The following is a 22512-nucleotide window of genomic DNA, read 5'->3' on the forward strand; positions in this document are numbered from 1 at the left end:
GTCATGATGCATATCAACAAATGCTTTCCTTTGATGACCAACATGCAGATAACCAGGGTTGGTTTGAAAACCATAATGTGTCCTTCGGGGAATTTAAAGTGAAGGTGAGAGAGTGGATACAGAGAAGGGAGCATAAGCCACAGCAGTTTGGTGATGTCCACGTAACGTCAGAAGACAGTGTTTCTCAAGTGAGTAGAAATTCAAGGCATTCTAAAAAATCTCACATCAGCACTACCTCATCACTTAGTAGCTCACTTGCTATGGCAAAGGCGATGGAGGACCAGAAGAAAGCAGAATTGCTAGCCAGAGCTGCTAAATTGAGGCAACGCCAGGAGTTGGAGCAAGCCAGGCTGCAGTTGAAAATTAAGGAAGAGCAGTTAGAATTGGAAACTGAAATTGCTGTAACTGACGCAAGACAGAAAGTCCTTGCCGACCTAGAAACCAAAGAGCTTGGACAACAACATACGGGCGATATCCAAAGTACAGTCTCTAAAGAACAACATCACACAGTGAACAATGAACAGAAACATAATTTTGATCATTCACATGTTGGTAATGTTATTCCAAAATCTTATGTGGGGGGAACTGATGTTCATTTAGATTTAGGTCAGGGTCGTGTGTTGAATTCTGGCATGATAGGGTCCCCTGCGTGCAGTGGTATTGACGGTAGTGCGGATTTGGGCAGTTTGCATGATGCGCATGGTCTGCATTGCTTTGATGGTCACCGTGGCAATACTGGTTGCGGGTCCTCAGTCACAAGTAGTGGATCGTCTGATGAAGTTATCCTGGCAGTGGTAAAAGAATTAAAGAAACCACAATCTGATATCAAAAAGTTTGGAGGTAACTGCATGGATTACAAAAAATTTGTCCGCCAATTCCAAACAAGAATTGTAGCAATAACAGAGAGCAATGAAGAGAGAATGAATCATCTTGAGCAATATACCATAGGAGAGGCAAATAGAATCGTGACGGGCTATAGCTACCTGGATGCGGATGTGGGATATCCTGCGGCTTTTAAAGAGCTAGATGAGAGATATGGTGACATAGAGTTGATTGCCAATGCATACATAAAGAAAGCCATGGAGTGGCCATCTATAAAAGTTGACGACCCTAGAGCATTGGATGAATTTTCAATCTTTCTTTCTGAATGTGAGTATGCAATACAAAGTATCGAGGCAATGAAGATAATGGAATACTCTGAGAATATGAAGAAACTGGTTAAGAAGTTGCCACCTCACTTTCATGAAAAATGGAGAAACAGAGTATATGATACCAAGCAGAAAGGAAAAACGGTTGTGTTCAAACAACTGGTGGAGCTTGTGAAATTGGAATCCAAAAAGGCAAATGATCCCTTGTATGGACGAGAGGCCATGCATGTTGAGCACAACACTGGTAACTGGAAAGGTAACAGGAAAGCCGTCCGAGGCAAGGGAAGTTTTGCCACTGATGTTGCAGCCATAAAACCAGAAAATAAAGATGGGGTGTATTCCACAAGCCCAAATGATCTGATTGGTAGTGAGTCACATGATCAAATTACATTTTCTGTTAAAATGGCATTTGAAAAACCTTGTGCCTACTGCAAGAATGCTAACCACGCTCTTGATAAATGTGAACGCCTTACAGGGGAGTCTTATGATGTTAAACTGAAGTTTCTGAGAACCAGTGGTGTCTGTTTTGGATGTCTGAAGCCAGGACATCAAAAGAGAGTTTGTCGTAACAAGGCAGTGTCAACTCGATGCCAGGAACGTCACCCTACCATTTTGCACAATGAAAAATACAAGACAACTGATTAACCGATGAAAGACACATCATGTACAAAGCCAAGCAGCCAAGCAATGAGTGCATGTGCAAGTGTTAACCAGGAACCAGGTAGTCATATGGGGGCCGGTGACACTGAGTGCACCATGGCAATAATTCCTGTATTGGTTCAAGCCAAGAATGGTAGTGTGGCTGTTGAGACGTATGCATTTCTTGATCCTGGGAGTAGTGTCTCATTTTGTACAGAAAACTTGATGAGGAAACTTGGAGTATCTGGTAGCAAAGCTAAAATTACTATTGATACTATATGTATACCCCACACCATGAGCACATATATTGTTAAAGGCCTGGAGGTGTGTGATCTGAAATGTGAAAATATAGTCAAGTTCCCTACGGTATACACCAAAGACAAAATGCCAGTTTCTCAACACCACATGCCCACTAAAGAAGACATTTCAAGATGGCCTCATAAGCACAATGTTGATCTTCCCCAGATAAATGCAGAGGTTGGCTTGTTAATTGGAAATGGTGTACCAGACGCATATACACCCATGGAGATATTAACTGGTCCACGTGGTAGTCCCCATGCATCCAAAACGCTCCTAGGATGGGTTGCATGGAATGTTGTTCGTGATGCAAGTGGAGACAGAATGTGTAGCATACAAAACTGTATGACTGTCAACAGAGCAGAAGTGAGTGCCATAGAAAGAATGGAAGAATTCAAAGAACTCGATCAGTTGCTAAGGAAGTCTATGAACCTTGACTTTCCAGAACGCAGTATTGATGATAAACGGGAATATTCCCAAGAAGATAAAATATTTGTAGAGAAAGTGAAGAATACAATCAAACATGTGGATGGACACTATGAAATTGGATTGCCATTTCGCCAAGACGGCATCAAGTTACCTGACAATAAAGGATATGCAAGCCAGCGTCTCAAGGGCCTTGAAAGGAGAATGAGAAAGGATTCAAAGTTCCACTCTGATTACAAGGCATTTATGGTTGACCTAATCAACAAGAAGTATGCTGTGCATGTCCCGGAAGTGATGCTAGATCGAGATGATGGTAGAGTGTGGTATATACCACATCGTGGAGTGTACCACCCAAAGAAGCCAGACAAGATTCGAGTTGTTTTTGATTGTTCGGCTAAGTATTCCGGTGTATCCCTAAATGACCTTTTATTACAAGGTCCCGATTTAACAAATAGTCTTGTTGGTGTACTATTACGTTTCAGACAGGAACCAGTCGCATTAATGGCAGATGTGGAGGCCATGTTCCATCAAGTGAAAATTCCATAAAGGGACATGGATTGTCTACGTTTTCACTGGTGGCCAAATGGCAATCTAGACAACCAGCCAGAAGTATACAGAATGACTGCTCATCTGTTTGGTGCTGTATCATCGCCAAGTTGTTCTAATACAGCACTGCGCAAGACAGCTGAGGACAACAGTGATAGGTTTAAACCAGAAGTTAGTGATGTACTGGTGAATAATTTTTATGTAGATGACTGTCTCAAGTCTTGCCGTACTGAGACAGATGCAATATCACTGATGCAGAATCTCATCAGTATTTGTCAGCTTGGTGGGTTCAATTTAACGAAGTGGATCAGTAATAGTTATACTGTGTTGGAAACTGTCCCTGTGGAAAAAAGAGCCAAAGATGTAAAGCAGTTACAATTAGGTTGTGATGATCTTCCAACACAGCGGGCACTTGATGTATACTGGGCAGTGGAATCTGATGTACTAGGATTCAACATCGATATTCAGAATCGACCTTCTACTCGTAGAGGTATTTTATCTGTTATCAGTTCAATTTACGATCCACTCGGACTTGCTGCACCATTTATCCTGCCTGGCAAAATAATTCTACAAGACTTGTGCCACCGTGGAACTGGTTGGGATGACAAACTCAATAGCAGAGACCTGCAGAAATGGCAAAACTGGGTTTCAGATCTGCCACAGTTGAAATCAATATTCGTGCCGAGGTGTTTCAAGCCTGTTGGGTTTGGAAGGGTGACTTTGTGCCAAATCCATCATTTTTCAGATGCAAGTGAGAAAGGTTATGGAACGGTTTCATATCTTCGATTCATAAATGGAAAGGGAATGGTCCACTGTGCACTTCTAATGGGCAAAGCCAGAGTGGCACCGTTGAAAAAAGTTACCATACCACGCATGGAGTTGACGGCCGCTGCTATTTCTGTACGTATGGATAAAATGATCAAAACAGAGCTTGAGTATGATATAGATGAAACGTTCTTTTGGACTGACAGTTTGTCAGTCATCAGGTACTGTGCTAATGAAACAACTCGTTTTCATACATTTGTAGCAAACCGTATCAATCTGATTTGTGAAGGGTCACAATTGTCACAATGGAGATATGTAGATACGAAATCCAATCCAGCTGATGATCATGACTCATCCAGAGGTCTCCGTGTTGATGATACCTTGCGAACGAAGAGATGGTTGAATGGTCCTCAATTCATTTGGAAATCAGAAACAGAATGGCCTAGAGATGAAACCGTGTCTATGGTTATCCCCGATGGGAACCCCGAGGTCAAGAAACAGGTGCATTCTTTGATTGTCAACAAGCAGTTTGGTACGGACAGGCTGTTATCACACTTTTCGAACTGGAGGAAACTGAAGATAACTGTTGGTTGGTTGTTAGTAGGTAAAAGGAATCTTCAACGATTGGTTGGCATACGCAAGGCATTAAAGAAGAGCCTCAGTGGTACTGGAAATGATTTAGATGAGCAAGACACAACTATCAACGACAAGATGAAAAGACTGATGATGATGTCACAGTCTGACTCAAAGAAAGGTTTAAAACTCACACCTGTTACAGTGGAAATATTAAGCAGAGCAGAACAAGCAATAATCGCATATGTTCAACGTCAGTGCTTTCCTGAAGAAATTGAAGCATTGACGTACAACACCAGACTAAAACGCTCAAGTCGTTTGTACAAATTAGATCCTATTATGAAGGATGGGCTCATACAAGTTGGAGGACGTCTAGAGCGTGCCAGATTACCGGATAGCATGAAACATCCTGTTGTGCTACCAAAGGATTCCCCAATATCACATCTTATCTTAGAAGACATTCACAAGTCAGTGGGGCATCTAGGCAGAAATGCAATGCTAAGTAAGTTGCGAGAGAGATATTGGATCTTGTGTGCGAATACTGCAATAAGACAGATCGTGTTGAAATGTATTGTTTGCCGATGCTATCGAGCAAATGTTGGAGAGCAGAAGATGGCTGATCTGCCCATTGAGAGAATAACATCTGACATGCCACCCTTTACACACACTGGGGTTGATTATTTTGGGCCATTTGAAGTCAAGCGTGGTCGTTGTGTCGTGAAGAGGTACGGTGTCATTTTTACATGTATGTCTACGCGTGCGGTCCACCTTGAGGTTGCACACTCACTTGATACAGATTCTTGCATTAATGCAATTAGAAGATTCAAGGCCAGAAGAGGTTGTGTCAAATCCATCAGGTCAGACAATGGAACCAACCTTGTGGGGGCAAAACGTGAGTTGCAGGACGAAATTGGTAAATGGAACCAAGCAAAGATTGGTGAAGTTCTTCGTCAGGAAGACATAATATGGAAATTCAATCCACCCGCTGGGTCACACTTTGGTGGTGTATGGGAGCGGCATATCAGGACAATAAGGAAGATTCTTTTTTCACTTTTTAAGGAGCAGACAATCCATCTCAACGATGAGGCTTTACACACTCTCTTCTGTGAAGTGGAATCTATAATAAATGGCCGACCTATCACCGTGATATCAGATGACCCAAATGACTATGAAGCATTGACCCCAAATCATTTGTTACTGCTTCATATGAATCAGAGCTTACCACCAGAAATCTTTAGTAAAAATGATACATATGTACATCGTAGATGGCGTCAAGTTCAATATCTAGCTGATATATTTTGGCGAAGATGGGTTAAAGAGTACTTACCGCTATTACAGGAGCGACAAAAATGGATGCACCCCCGTAGAAATCTTGCAATTGGTGATGTAGTCTTAATTGCTGACAACTCAGTGCCACGAAATGGGTTAGTTCGTATGGGAAAGGTGAAGACAAAGACAAATGTATTGATGCGACCAGCCGACAAACTTTGTCTGCTTTTGGAGGCAGATATGGATTGTGACGTAAATAATTCCTAGCTTCCTGTGAGTGATGTCTAAATTTGACATTCCTGCACGTGGTTTGTGGTATGGTAGCCTTTGCCGCTGTGACCATTCTTTGCTGTGCGTCTGTGCGGTTCTTGTGCGCCGTCCGTGTTTGCACTGCTGTTTCCCCTGATTTGCGTTTGCCTGTGTCATTCTTGAATTCAGCCAGACTTGTTATTTTGGGGGTATTTTTGGCCTTTGAGTTAGGTGATGTTTGTGTATTGTTTTGAGTATCTCAACAATTAGGGGGCCGGGATGTTATGGCCAAATATAGATTTATTCATTGTTATTATGTTTGTTATTGAGACTATGTTTAGTTGCCACAAAAATAGTTAGTGTACTTTATTATAAGACATGCATATGTATGTAATTGTTAGTTTAAGTAAACAACGCCTCTAGTGGCAAGTTTGGGTAAGCCAAGGTCAGAGGTCAGTGACTCCAAAATGATGGCTGACAGAGAAAGTTGTGCGTGAAGCTCCGCGAAAGTCGTCTGCTTTACTGCCATCGAGCACTCCTAATCCTGACTGGTTGAAAGTCTCAGAATTGTGTTGGTTGCTGGGTCAATCTATAAATACGGTGAGAATAACGTTTCTTGCAATTTTCTGTGTTTTATATGTGCTGTAACTTTCCCTGCTGCTCGATACAAGTGCCTATGGATTATGATGCAATAACTTGGGCAGAGAACACTACATCATATAATTGCGCATGATCAATTAAACTATCGGCTATTTACAGCACATTTATTCATTCTCGTTGATGTTACACTTGAATGCTTTATAAATTCACTGTTTTCTGTGTTTATGTCAGATTTGCTCTGTATGAATATTTACTGTAAGAATTTAGTGAATGTGAATTCACCCGCTTGAGGGCGCTGTTTCCTAAGTCATGTAGTTTATTGTATGCTGTATTTTACTGTATGAATTGTTATGTACAGCAATTTGCTTATTGACTGTTTTTGTTTGTTTGCAGTCAATCGTTACTTGTCATGCGATATTGAGACTGGAATAAATTAGTTGCAAGTCATATTTGTGTATATTGATTTGTTTCATCCGTTGGCAAGGGACGCATTGATGAGAGACACTCAGCTGACCTTCTAGTAGCAGTGAACATTTTTATGGGTCACATTACACATATTGGACCCCAGTAATCTTGGAGTTTGTTCATAATCGCTACAACAATGAATATTTCACTTCACCAGCAAAAAAAAATATATTCGCTACATTTTATTTTCACTGATTCATTCATTCACCGAAAATAGCAAAGGAAAGATCCCCAGTTAGAGCATGCCGAGAGGGGCTGGTTGGAAATCAAATGCATAGCAGATCCATCGCCGATTGAAATGGTATTAGTGTGACAAAACTATTCGCTGATGACGTTGCTAGATGAATATATGACGACCCTTTACTGATGTGTGTAATGCCTAAGTAGATTGGCAGAATTATGTAAAATACTGAGTGGTATGTAAGTACGCCCATCTGTGCTGCAGCTTGCATATACTCTTCGTTTTTTGTATTTTCAATTAAAATTGTCGCATTGACACGTACGTGTATTATGACGCATTAATCTAGTACCGCTGCTTGGTTGCTTCTAACTGCAATAAATTTCCATTTTCTTGGGATTGGAGTTCTTAATGTGAATTAGGTCCCAGTGACTGGTTCTAGAAACTATTGTCAGCAGTATCTGAAGTTTATGCTTAGTTTTGTTTTGTACCAGTCCGCTTTGGTGAAGAGGCACCATGAGGCTCAGAAAGAAATAATATTAATTTACCGCTGTACGAAATTGGAGACGCTCATATTTATATTTATCATAGAGTTTTAATAGTCCCAGCGTGGTAAATATGCACTTTAGGTATAAATTGGTTTCACTCAGTATCATCAAAACAAACTGTAAACTTTTCTGCTGTGTTATTTGTCCCTTCTGAGGACAGTTTTGCGTTAAAAATTATTGTTATCGTCGTGACGCCATTTCTGTGTATAATAAACGTATTATGTTTTCTGATTTTTTGCTTTTCGAACATATAAGGTGCATATATGTGCAATCAGTACTTTATTTTTCCATATTTGACAGTTTTTACGGTGTTTATATTTTAAATAATTCTCAACTGAGTAACATGCAAGTTTTGATAGGTTATAAGTTTGGTGTGATAAAAGTGTAGGCATGGATACACATGTTACAGCGCCCACAATGATGAATGAATCAGAGAAACCTATGTGTAGATTTCCGAGAGAGCCCAAACTCACAGATAAGTCGGCCGAACTTAGCAAACACTTTTGGCTGGTACATAAAAACTTGCAGTCTGTGAACCGTGGGTAGGTAAGTCAGTTGATCTTCTTAAGACATCAGTAGACACTGTGAATAATGAACATCCATGATGAAATTAGACTCATTTCAGATACTTCAGTAGAGTATATACTACTAGCTATGGATTGAATGAATTATCTTGTTCACGTATGCAAATGAATTCATAGGGTTTTGTTGCACACATGAAGCAGACAATTGAGTAGTTAAGTTTCCTTACAAAGTTCAAACAAATCCAGTGTGAGAAGCTGCTACTGGAACAGCTGCACTGCAAGCAGAGCTAGAATGCCAGACACAAATAAGCTATTCATACAGAAAAGTTGAAGTAACTGGAATGCATCCTAAAGCAGATGCTGAAGTCCAGAGGCAACGTAGGATAAGAAAATTAGAAGAACTTTACAGTGAAAAGGGCAAACATTCGGTTTATGAGAGAGAATAATTTGGGGGAAGTGGTTACACTTGAATCCAGATATACACCCACCAAAATAGAGAGTTCAGCTAGGGAAATTTCCTCTAAAACCACTGTGAAAACAGAACTCCAAGCAGGTGGTCCAGCAAAAGAAACTATAGCAGGACGTTATCTCCTTTGAAGTGAGAATGCCTATGGAGAAGCCAAGGCAATTTTACACGAAGGACACGGAAATCCATTTGCAGTGACACAAACATGGTAAATCTTTAAAATGCTTTGCAAATTTTCTGAAAAAGTGTCTCATAATCATGAAAGTCATGCCAGAAATAAAAATCCTCAATGACATTCAAGAAAAAGGAATATGCTTCAAAAACCAATAGGTTATATAGCTCTGAAAACAAAGAACAGTGAGGCGAAATATCCTTCAATTGGAAGATTGTTCTTCATGTGACAAGAAACAGATATTGCTTGTAATCCATTTGAGACAATGAGCTTGTCAACTGATAAAAACTGCACCAAGTCCCAAGACAAAGAAGCACGAAACCGAAACCATTTTACATAGTGATGAAAAGATAAATATGAAGAACGTGAAAGAGATACTGTGTTTAACTACCGTGGCTTCAAGTGATCGAGTTGTGCAATCCAGAGGGTATTCCAACCTTGCAGTTTGTGGATTTGATTCTGACAGGCCAGTCCAGTTGCGTATAACATATTCGCTACAGTATATTGCAGTAGAAGAATCGCATATTCCTACTCCAATTAATGTGGAAAAGCTGTTATTGTTCATCTCATACAACTCTTACAGAAATGTGAGATTGGTTTACTGATTGGATATGATATGCATCCAAACACTTACACCTCAGTCCTTTGCAGTTGACTTTGGTTGGAGTAATGTTGCTCATTTGATTTGGTCAGCTGATACGATAAATGGTGTAATGCATAAAGTACTTGCCAAGAGACTGTTTACAAACAAATCCCTATATAAACAGAGATGACATAACCATCTCACAGGAAGATATTCGGTTCCTGGACGATGGTTTCTATACCATTCCCCTTCCATTCAAACATGACAAGCAATCCTTCCAAAACAATAAGTTGCCGGCTGACCACTACTTGAAACACTTGAAACCAGATACCACAAGATTAGTCAAGTTCATGCCAAATATCATTGCAGAAGGAGAAGCGGGATTTGTTGAAGGCCCAGAAGATGAGAACATCTCATGAGGGGATGTTCCGCCATGAAAAACCATGTAGTCTTTGACTGCAGTGCTACATATGAAGGTTTTAGTCTTGATAACCTATTGACATTGGTGTTCTATGTTGTTTCCGAAATAATAAAATCACCATCATGTGCCATATTGAACGCATATTTTATAGTTTTAACAAAGAACGTGTATTCAGAATGAATGTTTATCTATTCAGTGTTGTTTTTCCCCAGGATGTGCTAACTATGGACTTAAACATAAAGCCAAAGATAACCAGTATGGCCAGAAAACAGTTGACTATGTCTTTAAGAATTTCTATGTTAACGATGGATTAGAAAGTGTTGAGTGTGTCCAAAACTTCTGTGTAGGTGGTAAGTTCATTTCTAATGACAGAGCAACCATGGAATCTGTACCAAACTCTGAATGTATCAAAAGGAATGTCATCTTTCATTTGATGACCTGCCAATTGAAAGAGCCTTAAGAATTGAAGATTGTATTGAATCAGACTCGTTCTGATTGCAACCAAATGTTAAACACCATATGCCAACAAGACATGGTATATAGTTTGTTGCCTCAATATTCACTTGATTTACTTGCACCCATTGTACTTTGAGGAAAATGTATCCTACGAGAAATGCACAGAAAACATGTGTGGGAGTCATGGCTCTCAGATCTACCCTGACTCATTGGTCTAAGAATTAACATATGTTTCAAACCTGAACACTTTGGAGCTCTAAAGAGTTTAATTTACCTAGGAGGTCATTGTGCTTCAGTTTGGATGTTATAAAAGGTTGTGCACTATTAAATCATTCTGTACGGTCTCTATACTGATTTCAAGGTTGACAACCTTAAAAATTACTTTTGCAGAAAGGCTATAGTAAAGAGGCAATGTCTATTGCATTTATGAGACTGTATTTAAAAATTAATATATGTGGGTCAGAGTACCTTCCACCTTCAAAATGTAACCTAATAAGTGTATATAATGCTGCATGTGGTAAGATAAATTTCCTCCATAAAAACAAATGACAATTCATTTGTCTTTTGTAACAACCTTAAAGCAAAATGTAATTAACAAACATATATAACAAATTCAAATTATCTCGCCACTGTGAAGGGTCGAACAAAGATGGTGGCATTATATGGGCTTTTGATGACTTTTATCTCTGTGGCTTCATAGTTGGCACACACATTTGTTGTGTATATGCATGTGTACTGAGTAACAGCAATCGTTTATTATTTATTGATGGAAATCTAAAACTACAGATTTTAATGATCGTGAATCATCATTATATCATGTGTAATTGAGTTTGTAATTGTGTATCGTTAGCTTTGTATCATTGCTACTCAACATGACATACAAATGATCGTACAGTATATAGCTATATATGACAATTTGTATGTAAATATAACATTGCTTAGTTCTTACTACACAATTATACAAATTTATGTATCCCTTATTTATATTGGGAATTGAAGCAGGTTATTAATTATTACCAGAGTTATGACAACTAATGCTTGAAAACTGTGCGAGGTACTTTGCATTGTCACTGTTCTGTAACATCGAATGTAGTACGATACTTTTTTCTTTGCACAGTTTTGATTACATCCTAAAGAGATCCCACTTTCCATTTGATTGGTACTGGTACTAATTTTTCACCCATTAAAGTCCATCCATAGTCTTCAAATGAGTTTTGCAATGTGAGCATTCTTGTCAATGATAACTGATAGAGCAGTCCATTTATGGTGTTGGAGAAATGCACTTCCACTGTCGATGGAAGCAGTTTCAATAGTGTCTTTTGTTGCTCTGACAAAGAGCAGCTGCCATCTCATATATAGATACACTGTACATAGTGCATAATATATACTAATGACAATGATATCTGTGTCATTACTATACACTATTTTATGATCTACATATTATTTTTCCACACTACACATAGCATGGAATATAGCTCTTGTGTCAGTCTCTAGTTTGGATTGACGTTCTGGAATAGAATGACAGAATCCCCAGCTTTTATTTCAATCTTAATTTAATCAACTGCTCAAACATAGTCGTCGAGCTTTGCTTGTAATCATTGCTTCCTTATTCTGTATATGGAATGTCTGTAACTTAACATTGGTTATCCCCCTGTCTTCACTTCCCATCCATTCAGTGTTTTCAGTCCAATTTGCAAATATCTATGTACTAAAATATCTGCATGTTGGCTTATGGAAATAATGATCAAATGTTAAATAATAGTGAATTATACTCAATCACATCTATCTTCAGAACTGTTTCCGAATCTTTAGCAGCACGTGTTTCACCAGCATTTTTGGTGTGGATTATCTATCTCTGAATATAGATGTAACATCTTTACAAAGTGTGATGAAACAGCTGCAATCATTGGCGTCGTGTATAATTTATCCTCTTGGTGTGAGCATTCAGAGTTATACCATCCAATCTATTCTCATTCGTTGCATCCGTATTGTATGTTTGTTATAATAACGTATCTGTGGAGACTGTATGGTGGTGTCCATTTTCTGCCAACAAACGCACCCCCCATGAATGTTCTGTGCAATTGTGGGGTGGTTGCAGGCAGTTGTATTCATTCCAAACAGGTAAAGATATACCTTTTCATTATGTCAAACATATTTAAAGAAGTTTGCTGTTGGTTGTTTTTCTGTTGTATGACTCTCAAAAGAGGGAATGACTGTAAGTGATTCAACTTTTGCTTGTTGTCTTTTACAGTGATGTGGCAAGCATGTACAGTGGGTTATGTATATCAATCAGAGTCCATTCACGAGAATGAATACTGGGTTGTTACAAGTAAATCAAATAATAATAAAAAAATTTATAGAAAATGTGTTTTCTTAGCATAAAAAGTGGTTACATGATGACGATTTTGTGATTTATTTTTGCACATGCTCACCCTATATTGTATATATGGCCCTTTATTTTATATGCGGATTATGACCAACGAGCAATTGTTTTTACAAAGGATGTCCACTCTCTCACTATTCTCTTTTTTATCACTAATCTGGTATAACATTTTATGTAAGGTATATAAAAAAGCCCTACTTTTAAATGCAGACAGAATCAGATATCACTAAATTGAGTATCTACTGTCTCCTGCTAAACCAGAAAGTGTGTCGATTGTGATTTACATTTAGAGAGTCATACGTTATGTTGTCGTACGTTTTGCATAATCAAGTTTGGACACAGCCTATCCCTAATTTCGAACATTGGAAAGAGAGCAAATACATTTCGAGTATATGCAAATATTTATTAAAGCATTCATTCTAGAAGATCGTTGTGCTTCATTCAAATCCGAAGCTGACGCTTCCATTGGCTATCAACGCCATTTGGCAATGTTCATTATCCATGAGTCTTTGCGGGATTGCTTCTGTCATTGGTCGATTAACGGCCATGCATTATAAACGCATGGTGAATGGTCTTGTGGTTTTCAACCATAATTTCGAATTATATGAAACACTGATAAGTATAAAACATATATCTGTGCCTGTTGTGGCTTGACATGCAATGCACATGTTGGTTGTTTGTTCAACCATTGCATCCAGACGAACCATTTCGCGTTTATTTTACGACCTCATGATGGCCTTCATGTGCTATATCGATAATATTTCGGCATAGTATGATTATACGATTACCAGTGATAGTGAGTTATAACGTGTTGCGTGAAGATTTGTTAGTTGATTACGATAAACTATTCTATAATCGCATTCTTTGAATGTAAGTATCCATCTTTCCATGCGTGTTGATTTAGTGTTATACCAGTGGATTGTGGTCAGTCATTACTTGAAATTGACGACAATATATATACATATTGAAATGTAATATACCTAACTTGTACGTAACAACAGACATCATTGTACAAAAATATTTGTACAGGAGCCTCTTAGCTCGAACACTACACCTTAACCATTGAAGATGGCGCAGACCATTAATAACCGGGGGACTATTTCTTTTATAATGTTGCGCTAGTTTTTGGTTCCGAATTAGGTGTTTTTATAATTTTATCCGTGCAGAGATTTTAAAAATTGAAAATGCATCCACCCAGCAATACCCAGTACTTATTTTTGCAGTATTCCAATGCATAAGCCGGTATATGTAAACCTGCATAATTGTATATTATCTTAAGAATGACCATCATGTGAGGTTATCATGTCAAACCTAATGTTCGCTGTATTGTCCTGATGCAGACGATTTTACTGGGTGACGGGAATTTCATGCCACGTGGTGACGGGAATTTCATGATACTGTATGTGGTTCTTAGTTACAGCAGAAGAGAGGTCAATGCACTCTTGGTAACAGATAGACACAGGATTCAGTTGTGTGAGAATACTAAAATAATTAATAACTGCCAATAAATATTATAACGTGTATGCATATTTCCAGACTAGCTTGTTTGGGAATTTTTAATCAGAAGGTAACATTTTAATTAATTTTCTAACAGCGATTTAACCCAAAACTTCACTTTATTATCTCTAAAACATAGTTTGTAGAAAACGTAGTGTTAGTTAATCATGAACATTGGTGAAGATTCACTGGCAGTTAAGGTAACTTTGGCGCATTCCAACTATCTTTTTTTTCATTCGCAAGTTTAAAATTGTATTCATGAATATACGCGTAATAAATGAAACTCCAGAAGAAACAAAAACAAAGTTGTTCATAACGGTTGCTAAGGCGTCATTGATACACCCCTCTGATATGAACGTGTCGGGAGAATTCGTTACCAAAAGTGATACTGTGAGCCTCGTTTTAAAGTAGCCCTCTACGTCAGTGTGAACAAGTGCTTTCATTTTATTGATCCTTCTTGCATGGATTGCCGCTTTCATAGTAGTGGTAATTTTAGCATAAAAGGTAGTGATTTGAAGTTATCGCTTGTTTGAAGGCAGTGGGACATTATAAGACATACTGTATTTTATCGATGTCTAGTAATCTTCGGATGATAATTCTGGGTAGCTGAAAAAGTGGTGTTAATCTTGGACATTCAATGAAAATGTGGGCCAGGTCATCTTTTTCGTGGAAAAACAAACGCATGTCAGAGGCAGTCAGTTTCAATTTTAGCAGAAAACGGCTTGCATGGTACCCGCCATGCAACAGTCGCCTATTCAGAGGTCGGCAAGGGGGATTTTCGTAAGCTGTAATAATTGATTTTATTCTCGTAATAATGTAATTTCAATGAATAAAAAATGTAAATTCGTAGACATGGGCAAGGTGTAAAATGTAATCAGTTATTTTATTCGTCCGTAATTTATACAAAGATATTATTTTGCGCAACCGTTATAAAGAATTTTCCACATTAAATTCTTACGCAATTTCCAATTTTTATTCTTATACACAAATTATCAAATATATTATAAAATGTAATTAGGAATTTGCTTTATTTGTAAAGTGTAAAAACCTATTTTTTACTGTAAATGAAACTTTCATTTTATTTCTTGTAAAAACGTAAAGATTTTGTATTTCCTGTAACCTGCACCAGCTACCCCCTCCCCCCATTCAGGTCGCCGTCTTTTTTTGTGATCAAGGTGAGGTAGCAGTCTTTGAAATTTGAGTTATTCACTGCAATAAACTGTTGTTAATATTTTATAAATTTAATTTTGGTCAATCGAAAATGATGGGTTTTAGCACCAAGATGTGGCCACAAAATATCAAGTAGGTTTATTTCTGAAGGGTCATAATATTACATTGTTGGCCACAATTTGAACAATTAATTAGAATATGATGGTTTATATACAAGGGTATATATGCAGTAGTTATAGATTAAAATGACCATGTGAGATATCTTGCGGCCATGATTGGCTAATTATGAACAAAGGCTAATAAATAGTTCAAGAAATCGGCTAGACTATATATCACTAGAGGGCGCTGATTTAGTTGGCACTGTGTCAGATAATGACCTGTTTCCCGAGTATTACAAGTGTGTTAAAGTGTGTGATTTTATATCAGAACATAACGCAATACCAAATCGTAGCGGGCTAGGAAGTTGTTTAGTTGATTTTGTCGGCATGTTTCTTCAGTTTATTTCTCGCTGTATTACTTAAATATTGTTATATTCATATTTGAGCTAAAAGCGGTTCATCGTCCGAATCGCACAGTCCCGTGTCTTCGACTTATAGGCCTCTGTTTAGAGGCTTAGCCGAATAAACTTGAATGAATGAAAAAATGAATCCTGTAAATCGAGAGCCTTTGAAAAAAAGATTCTAGAATGGCACTGCAGTTGGCAATAAATAAAACAGTTGATGTACTTGAAAATGCCTATCAGACATACTGAACATGTGAAACTATTTAATTGAAGCAAGATAGTTTATTACACATATATTACCTCAAAAAAACAAACTTTCATTTCACATTCTTTCAAAGTCTTTGTTTTGGTTAATGTATTCGTTGTTGTTACTGATATTTTGAGTCCGATGTCTTTCCAGGTTACTTTCATTGTTGAATATGTTCGAACTTCCAGCCACAGCCTTTAATACGTGGCTAAATCCAAGTCTGAAAAACTGCGAGGTTCATGCAATAACACATACATCATGAAGTTGAACTGGAAAATATTCTATTTATCCAAAAGATACATTGTGAGTTTGATATAATATATAATCATCGGCAAACAACGCCGTAAGCTATGGTGGCATTGGATTCATCGCAATACGCAGTAAGCTGTATCTTGTCAAATATATGTCTGTGTTTCATAGCTTTGATCAACATGGAATCTGCATTGTATCAATAATTTGCTAAGGTGTTGAGACACAATTTTATGAACAGTTCTCATTTGACCCCCGATGTAATAACTCAGACCATTTAAGAATTAGTATAGTAATAGTGAGTGGCATTTGCATTCCGTGATTATGATGTTATTGATGTTAAAATGACATTTGACAATGTATTATTAGGGTTTCGAGCCCAGATGGGTCGAAACCCTATTGTAATTGCTATGTTTATTATTAGGCTTTCAAGTCCCTTCAGGCTTGAAAGCCTATTGTTTTTGTTATGTTTATTATTATTATTATTATTATTATTATTATTATTATTATTATTATTATTATTATTCTTCCGCCAACTTCAAACGACTTCTTCTCTGAAACGGCTGGACCGTTTTGCCTGAAAATTTGTATATACCTTCTACATGTCATGCCATTAAAAGTGACTGAAACAGATTTTCGATTAGTCACGTGGTTCGGCCGCCATCTTGGAACTCATTAAATATGCATGTCTCTTGTATCTCAAAAACTATTGCATGCACAAACATGGAACTAACGGTATATTGAAGGCAACGGACAAGAGAATTGGCCAAAATATTCGTTGACCATATATGGTCATAGAACTCATTAAATATGCATGTCTCTTATATCTCAGGCATTATTGCAAGTACAAAGATGGAACCAACGCTATATTGAAGACATTGGACAAAAGAATTGACCAACACATTCGATGGCCATATATGGTCATAGAACTCATTAAATATGCATATCTATAATATCTCAGGCACTATTGCACATACAGACATGGAACCATTGCTATATTGAAGGCTTTGGACAAGAGAAATTGTCAACATGTTCAATTGCCATATATGGTCATATAACTCATTAAATATGCATGTCTCCAATATCTCAAGCACTATTGCATGTATAAACATGATACCAATGCTATATTGAAGGCAATAGCAAAGAGAATTGGCCAACATATCCGTTGACCATATATGGTCATAGAACTCATTTAATATGCATGTCTCTAATATCTCAAGCACCATTGCAAGTATAAACATGGTACCAATGCTATATTGAAGGCAATAGAAAAGAGAATTGGCCAACATATCCGTTGACCATATATGGTCATAGAACTCATTAAATATGCATGTCTCTAATATTTCAAGCAGTATTGCATGTACACACAGGGTACCAACGCTGTATTGAAGGCAATGGAAAAGGGAATTGGCCAACATATCCGTTGACCATATATGGTCATAGAGCTCTTTAAATATGCATATAATATCTCGAGCACTATTGAAGTTAGATACATGGAAATAGCGCTACAATGAAGGCATTGGGCCAGAACGTCGTGTAACCTACAAGTATATACATTGCACAAATCAAATTTTCAAACTTTTTTTTTCAAATTTAATGGTGTTATGCCCCTTTTTTCTTGAAAGCCGTTAATAGCTGCTCTGCAGCTATATTTATTCTTATTATTTTTCCGCCGTTTTTTCTAAGCACTGTAACTTGAAAAATAATGCTGCAATTTATTTGCTATTTTGCATGCTGATAAAGGGCCATGAGTTGTGGTGCATACCCAAAAAACAGCTATGTAGGTCACATGACCTGGCCGCCATGTTAGGTAGAACACAAACCGGAAGTGCTCAATTGCACCACTTTCTGAGGGTCTAGGAACTTCCGGGTTTTTTGTGTGGCATCATTGGCTCATGTCTAGCAAATATCAGCAATAAAATCTTTAGCGGTCATGTGACCTTGGCCGCCATATTGGATTTTCCAAAAATTGACAAAAAACTTTTAAAATCTTCTTCTCAAAAATGGCTCATTCATGTGATTACACATTTGCTTTGCAGCACCTATGGGCATAGCCCTACAAAGTGACTGAAGCAGATTTTTGAAAAATGGCTTCCTTTGGCAGCCATCTTGGATTCAATAAAAAGTGAAAGTACGCTATAACTCATGAACAATTTGCCAGATTGAAACCAAAGTTGGCATACAACATCCCTTCAATAAGATGATTATGTGTTCATAAAAATATTTCCCATGATTCAAGTGGTTTTGGCGGCCATATTGAATTTATCAAAAAATTGCAAAAAACCTCAAAAAATTATCTTCTTAAAAACTGCTTGTTTGTTTGACAATCAATTTAGCATATAGTATCTCTGTTGATAGCTCTACAAAGTTACTGTAGCAGATTTTCGAAAAATGGCTTCTTTTGGCAGCCATCTTGGATTTAGTAAAAAGTGAAAGTACACTATAACTTATGAACGATTTGCCAGATTTAAACAAAACTTGGCATACAACATCCGCTCAATGAGATGATTATGTGTTCATGGAAATATTTCCCATGATTCAAGTGGTTTTGGCGGCCATGTTGAATTTATCACAAAAATTCAAAAAACCTCAAAAAATTATCTTGTTAAAAACTGCTTCCTTGTTTGAAAAGCAATTCAGCATATAGTATCTCTGTCGATAGCTCTACAAAGTTACTGAAGCAGATTTTCGAAAAATGGCTTCCTTTGGCAGCCATCTTGGATTTAGTAAAAAGTGAAAGCACGCTATAACTTATGAACAATTTGCCAGATTTAAACAAAACTTGGCATACAACATCCGCTCAATGAGATGATTATGTGTTCATGGAAATATTTCCCATGATTCAAGTGGTTTTGGCGGCCATGTTGAATTTATCACAAAAATTCAAAAAACCTCAAAAAAATATCTTGTTAAAAACTGCTTGCTTGTTTGAAAAGCAATTTAGCTTATAGTATCTCTGTTGATAGCTCTACAAAGTTACTGAAGTAGATTTTTAAAAATGGCTTCCTTTGGCAGCCATCTTGGATTTAGTAAAAGAGAAAAAGTTCTATAACTCATGAACTATTTGTCCTTGCATTAAGTTTATCACATTCCTGTGAAATCAAATCCATATGTTGTGTAGTTTGTCTGCTATCTTGCATTCTAGACATGAAGCGTTCGTCAAATAATCACATCGAGCAAGTGCAATTTGTCATGAGCCACGCAGGCTCGAAACCCGTCATCGCTGCTATGCAGCTATATTTGTATTCGGAGTTCTTCCACTTGCGACGCCCCTCGATCATCGCGATAGTGATACTTCAGTGGATACAACCAAATCATCCAACTTAAAACTTGTCCGGGGATTTCCAGAATACAGATGACAAGCCACACAATCACGTGGGAATCGATGATACGCGAGATTTCGTTACCGAGTACGACAGTACACGTTTGGCATTTTGGACACGTTGTTTCCGGTGGCGACGATGTCAGCGCAGGTGGCGTAGTCTTTGGCCTCGCCGGTCTTCGTAGGATAATTGCTTCTTGACTGCTGGACTTCGAGTCGTGATTACAACACGGAAGATGGTCACAGGGAGGGTCAATCGGGAGGCCTGGTAAAATAGAACATACATAGACATACAACAATTTATTACATCATACATTTTGTATTTAAGGGGCCGCGGATTAAGAGCTCGGGCGGGTAAGTATAAAAAAAAAGAATAGACAAAATACTACACATAGGGGATAGGGGAAAGCAAAAAGAGGCATGACAGCAACATTATCCAGAAAATAATCTAGCTTAAAACTGAGTAGAAAAAATAAATAATTTTCAGTGTGTTTACCATTTCCCATCTCAAATAATTTAACGATCAACTCCTTAAATTATCATATCTAAGTTGTCATCACCAGCACTTGCCACCCCCACTCCCCGCCCTTGTGGCCAACATTTATCATAATCGTGGCTATAATTCTCTATTTTGATTTTTTTTTCGCAGATTGTCAATTACCAACTTACATTTATGGTTTGAAAGTGCAAAACAAAGTTAGGGGTCACCGACCCTTCTTCTCCTGAACATACGCCAACAATGTCTTTATTCTCCAGAGGAAAGTCCTGGCAAACAACATAATGATGCCAGATGGAAGAGCTCCACAAATTTAGGTAAATGCAATTTACTTTTTTATATCACTTTTCATTTCTCTATATATTTCTGGCAAAGGATTATGGGTAAGGTATGACATCGTAAGCACTGTTGTAAAAAAAAAAATGAGTGAATGTTGCAAATAGACAACATTTACGGATATTACCAAAAAATAAAAAATAAGTATCGTTATTTTGGTCGTTGAAATGTCAGCGGGTTATATATAGCCTGTACTAAGCCATCCTCATCGATAAAGTGTTTAACATATACGAAGAATTTAAGTTGGAGGGTCGTCACCTGCGCACGCGCGGGAATTGAGTCCTAAGCGACGATACCAGCACACGCTAAAAGCGCAAAGGCTCATGGGTAGACGCTTGTTTGTGAACAATGACACGCTATGGCCACCTGACGCAAGCGCAGGTGACAACTCCCCCGCTTTAAGCTTTTGGTAAAAAATTCAAATTAAATATTTTTAGTTCTCTTGCCATGACAACTATTTATAATATATATGATTGGCACTGGCACATGGAGTGTCCAATAATTACCTGTACACGTTTAAGAACCCCGTTACAGTTATTTGACGTGGTTGGGTGTAGTTTTGAAAGTCTGGTCGAGTTGAATTTAATTTTCTACAACTCTAACAGAATCTACTTTGCAAGAATAATTACACTGACAATCGGCCAGTTGCGTGTTTCAGTGTAACTCGATATTTCGTCAGACCTCAAATATACCATTTTTTGTCCGTGCTCGCATATAGAAATGTTATAATCATTAAAATAGTCTCTAAAAAGCTATGAGAAAATGTTTGATTTGAGAGCAGGAAGTACTGGCTAGTCGAGTGATACAGTTGATGGCGTGTCACCATCGAACAGAATAAAACGTGCACCAATGGTCTCCTTCATTGCGTGCATGAACGTACCTCGTCTCGAGCGACTAATACCACAGCAGTCAAATTCCACTTGTATTTCAGCTCTTTCATCGTAAGAAGAATAATCCCAGGTATCAGTCAATTTTCTACTCTTCTTAAGATGAGACCCACTCATATCAAGGTATCCCAGGGCAACAAGTAGGTGAAATAATATCAATGCCGAGCAGAAGAAATTGACTGGAAGATAAAGGGTGTTGGGGTCATTCTGAAGAGCTCCGGCTATCCCAAACCCAGAAAAAAATATCATAAAAGCAGCCACGATAATGTCAACGTAAGACAGAGTAAGACGATGATGTATTCCACCAGACGTGGCACTGTGTACAGCCCACACAATGAGCGCAACAGCTATCGATATATACAGCAGATTAAGCAGTATGAATATGTAAGCCGTTATTGTTAGTTTCCGTTTCCGTCTGCGGGCACGCGGTCGTGACTGTCTAGGTGTTGGGTCCACTGCCGTATCTCCACTTTGTGAATTTTCTCGTGTTTCAGTCGTTTCTTCTGTACTCATTTGTAGTTCATTCTCCTGTGACGTACCATTTTGGTCGGACACAGCTGGAACGTTTAGCTGGTCAAGTTCGATTATTTCGTCTGCCGTTGTCGTTCGAGTCATTGTGGCGGGAAAGATCTGAAATACACGAATTAGTCATTGAGATAGTATATCTTACTGTGTCAGTGAAATCGGGAGACACTACCTATTAGAATTGACAAAATAAATAAATGCCCTTTCCTCCGTAAACAAATGTCAAACTTGCTGTCTTCCTGTGTTGCCATAATGGACGTTGAAAACGAAATCTCTTTCGTTATCTACTCGATGAGCTATTTACAATGGAGGTGACGTGAATATTGAAAACAATGTGCTACAATTTTTTGTATATAAAAATCTTGTTTAAAGTTCCGGTAGATATAATATTATGCGCATGCGTACAATATCGTACAATGTCGACGTTTGTTTGTTCTGTCTGTATTTCCGTCAAGCTTCATTTCTTTGAAGCATAATGTATTAATTAAATGACACCACGACTTTTATTTTCTCATAAATCGTATAAATTCACCTTAGCATGGAATGTAATGATGTAATTTGTTGTTATTATTT

General features: G+C 37.9%; 3 protein-coding genes and 1 long non-coding RNA gene across 4 annotated transcripts; 3 read left to right on the top strand and 1 right to left on the bottom strand.

The window, feature by feature from the left end:
- Window positions 1–1796: 1796 nt before the first annotated feature.
- On the top strand, window positions 1797–3056 carry LOC146735020 (uncharacterized). Its single transcript, XM_085507321.1, has one exon. The coding sequence runs from the start codon at window positions 1797–1799 to the stop codon at window positions 3054–3056; it is 1260 nt and encodes a 419-aa protein (XP_085363447.1).
- A 6-nt stretch (window positions 3057–3062) lies between these two features.
- LOC146735021 (uncharacterized) lies at window positions 3063–5930 on the top strand. The gene has a single exon (XM_085507322.1). The coding sequence runs from the start codon at window positions 3063–3065 to the stop codon at window positions 5928–5930; it is 2868 nt and encodes a 955-aa protein (XP_085363448.1).
- A 497-nt stretch (window positions 5931–6427) lies between these two features.
- Window positions 6428–6959, top strand: LOC146735022 (uncharacterized). Its single transcript, XR_014931308.1, has 2 exons — window positions 6428–6512; window positions 6906–6959. It is a non-coding gene; the product is annotated as an uncharacterized LOC146735022 (long non-coding RNA).
- Window positions 6960–19607: 12648 nt separating this feature from the next.
- On the bottom strand, window positions 19608–22311 carry LOC144342914 (uncharacterized). Its single transcript, XM_078005777.2, has 2 exons — window positions 21408–22311; window positions 19608–19960 (listed from the first exon to the last, which is right to left on the bottom strand). The coding sequence occupies exons 1-2, from the start codon at window positions 22027–22029 to the stop codon at window positions 19608–19610; spliced, it is 975 nt and encodes a 324-aa protein (XP_077861903.2). The 5' UTR covers window positions 22030–22311.
- Window positions 22312–22512: the final 201 nt, after the last annotated feature.

The sequence above is a fragment of the Saccoglossus kowalevskii genome, chromosome 13 (genome assembly GCF_978046115.1).
Source record: "Saccoglossus kowalevskii chromosome 13, keSacKowa6.1, whole genome shotgun sequence".
NCBI lineage: Eukaryota > Metazoa > Hemichordata > Enteropneusta > Harrimaniidae > Saccoglossus > Saccoglossus kowalevskii.

What these genes read in the sequence shown, in the direction of transcription:
- LOC146735020 (XM_085507321.1), top strand. Translation starts at nt 1,797, where the DNA reads ATGAAAGACACATCATGTACAAAGCCAAGCAGCCAAGCAATGAGTGCA.
- LOC146735021 (XM_085507322.1), top strand. Translation starts at nt 3,063, where the DNA reads ATGGATTGTCTACGTTTTCACTGGTGGCCAAATGGCAATCTAGACAAC.
- LOC144342914 (XM_078005777.2), bottom strand. Translation starts at nt 22,029, where the DNA reads ATGACTCGAACGACAACGGCAGACGAAATAATCGAACTTGACCAGCTA. An exon ending in TATTAGTCGCTCGAGACGAG is followed by an intron (nt 19,961 to 21,407) that starts GTACGTTCATGC and finishes CTATTTTACCAG; the next exon opens with GCCTCCCGATTGACCCTCCC.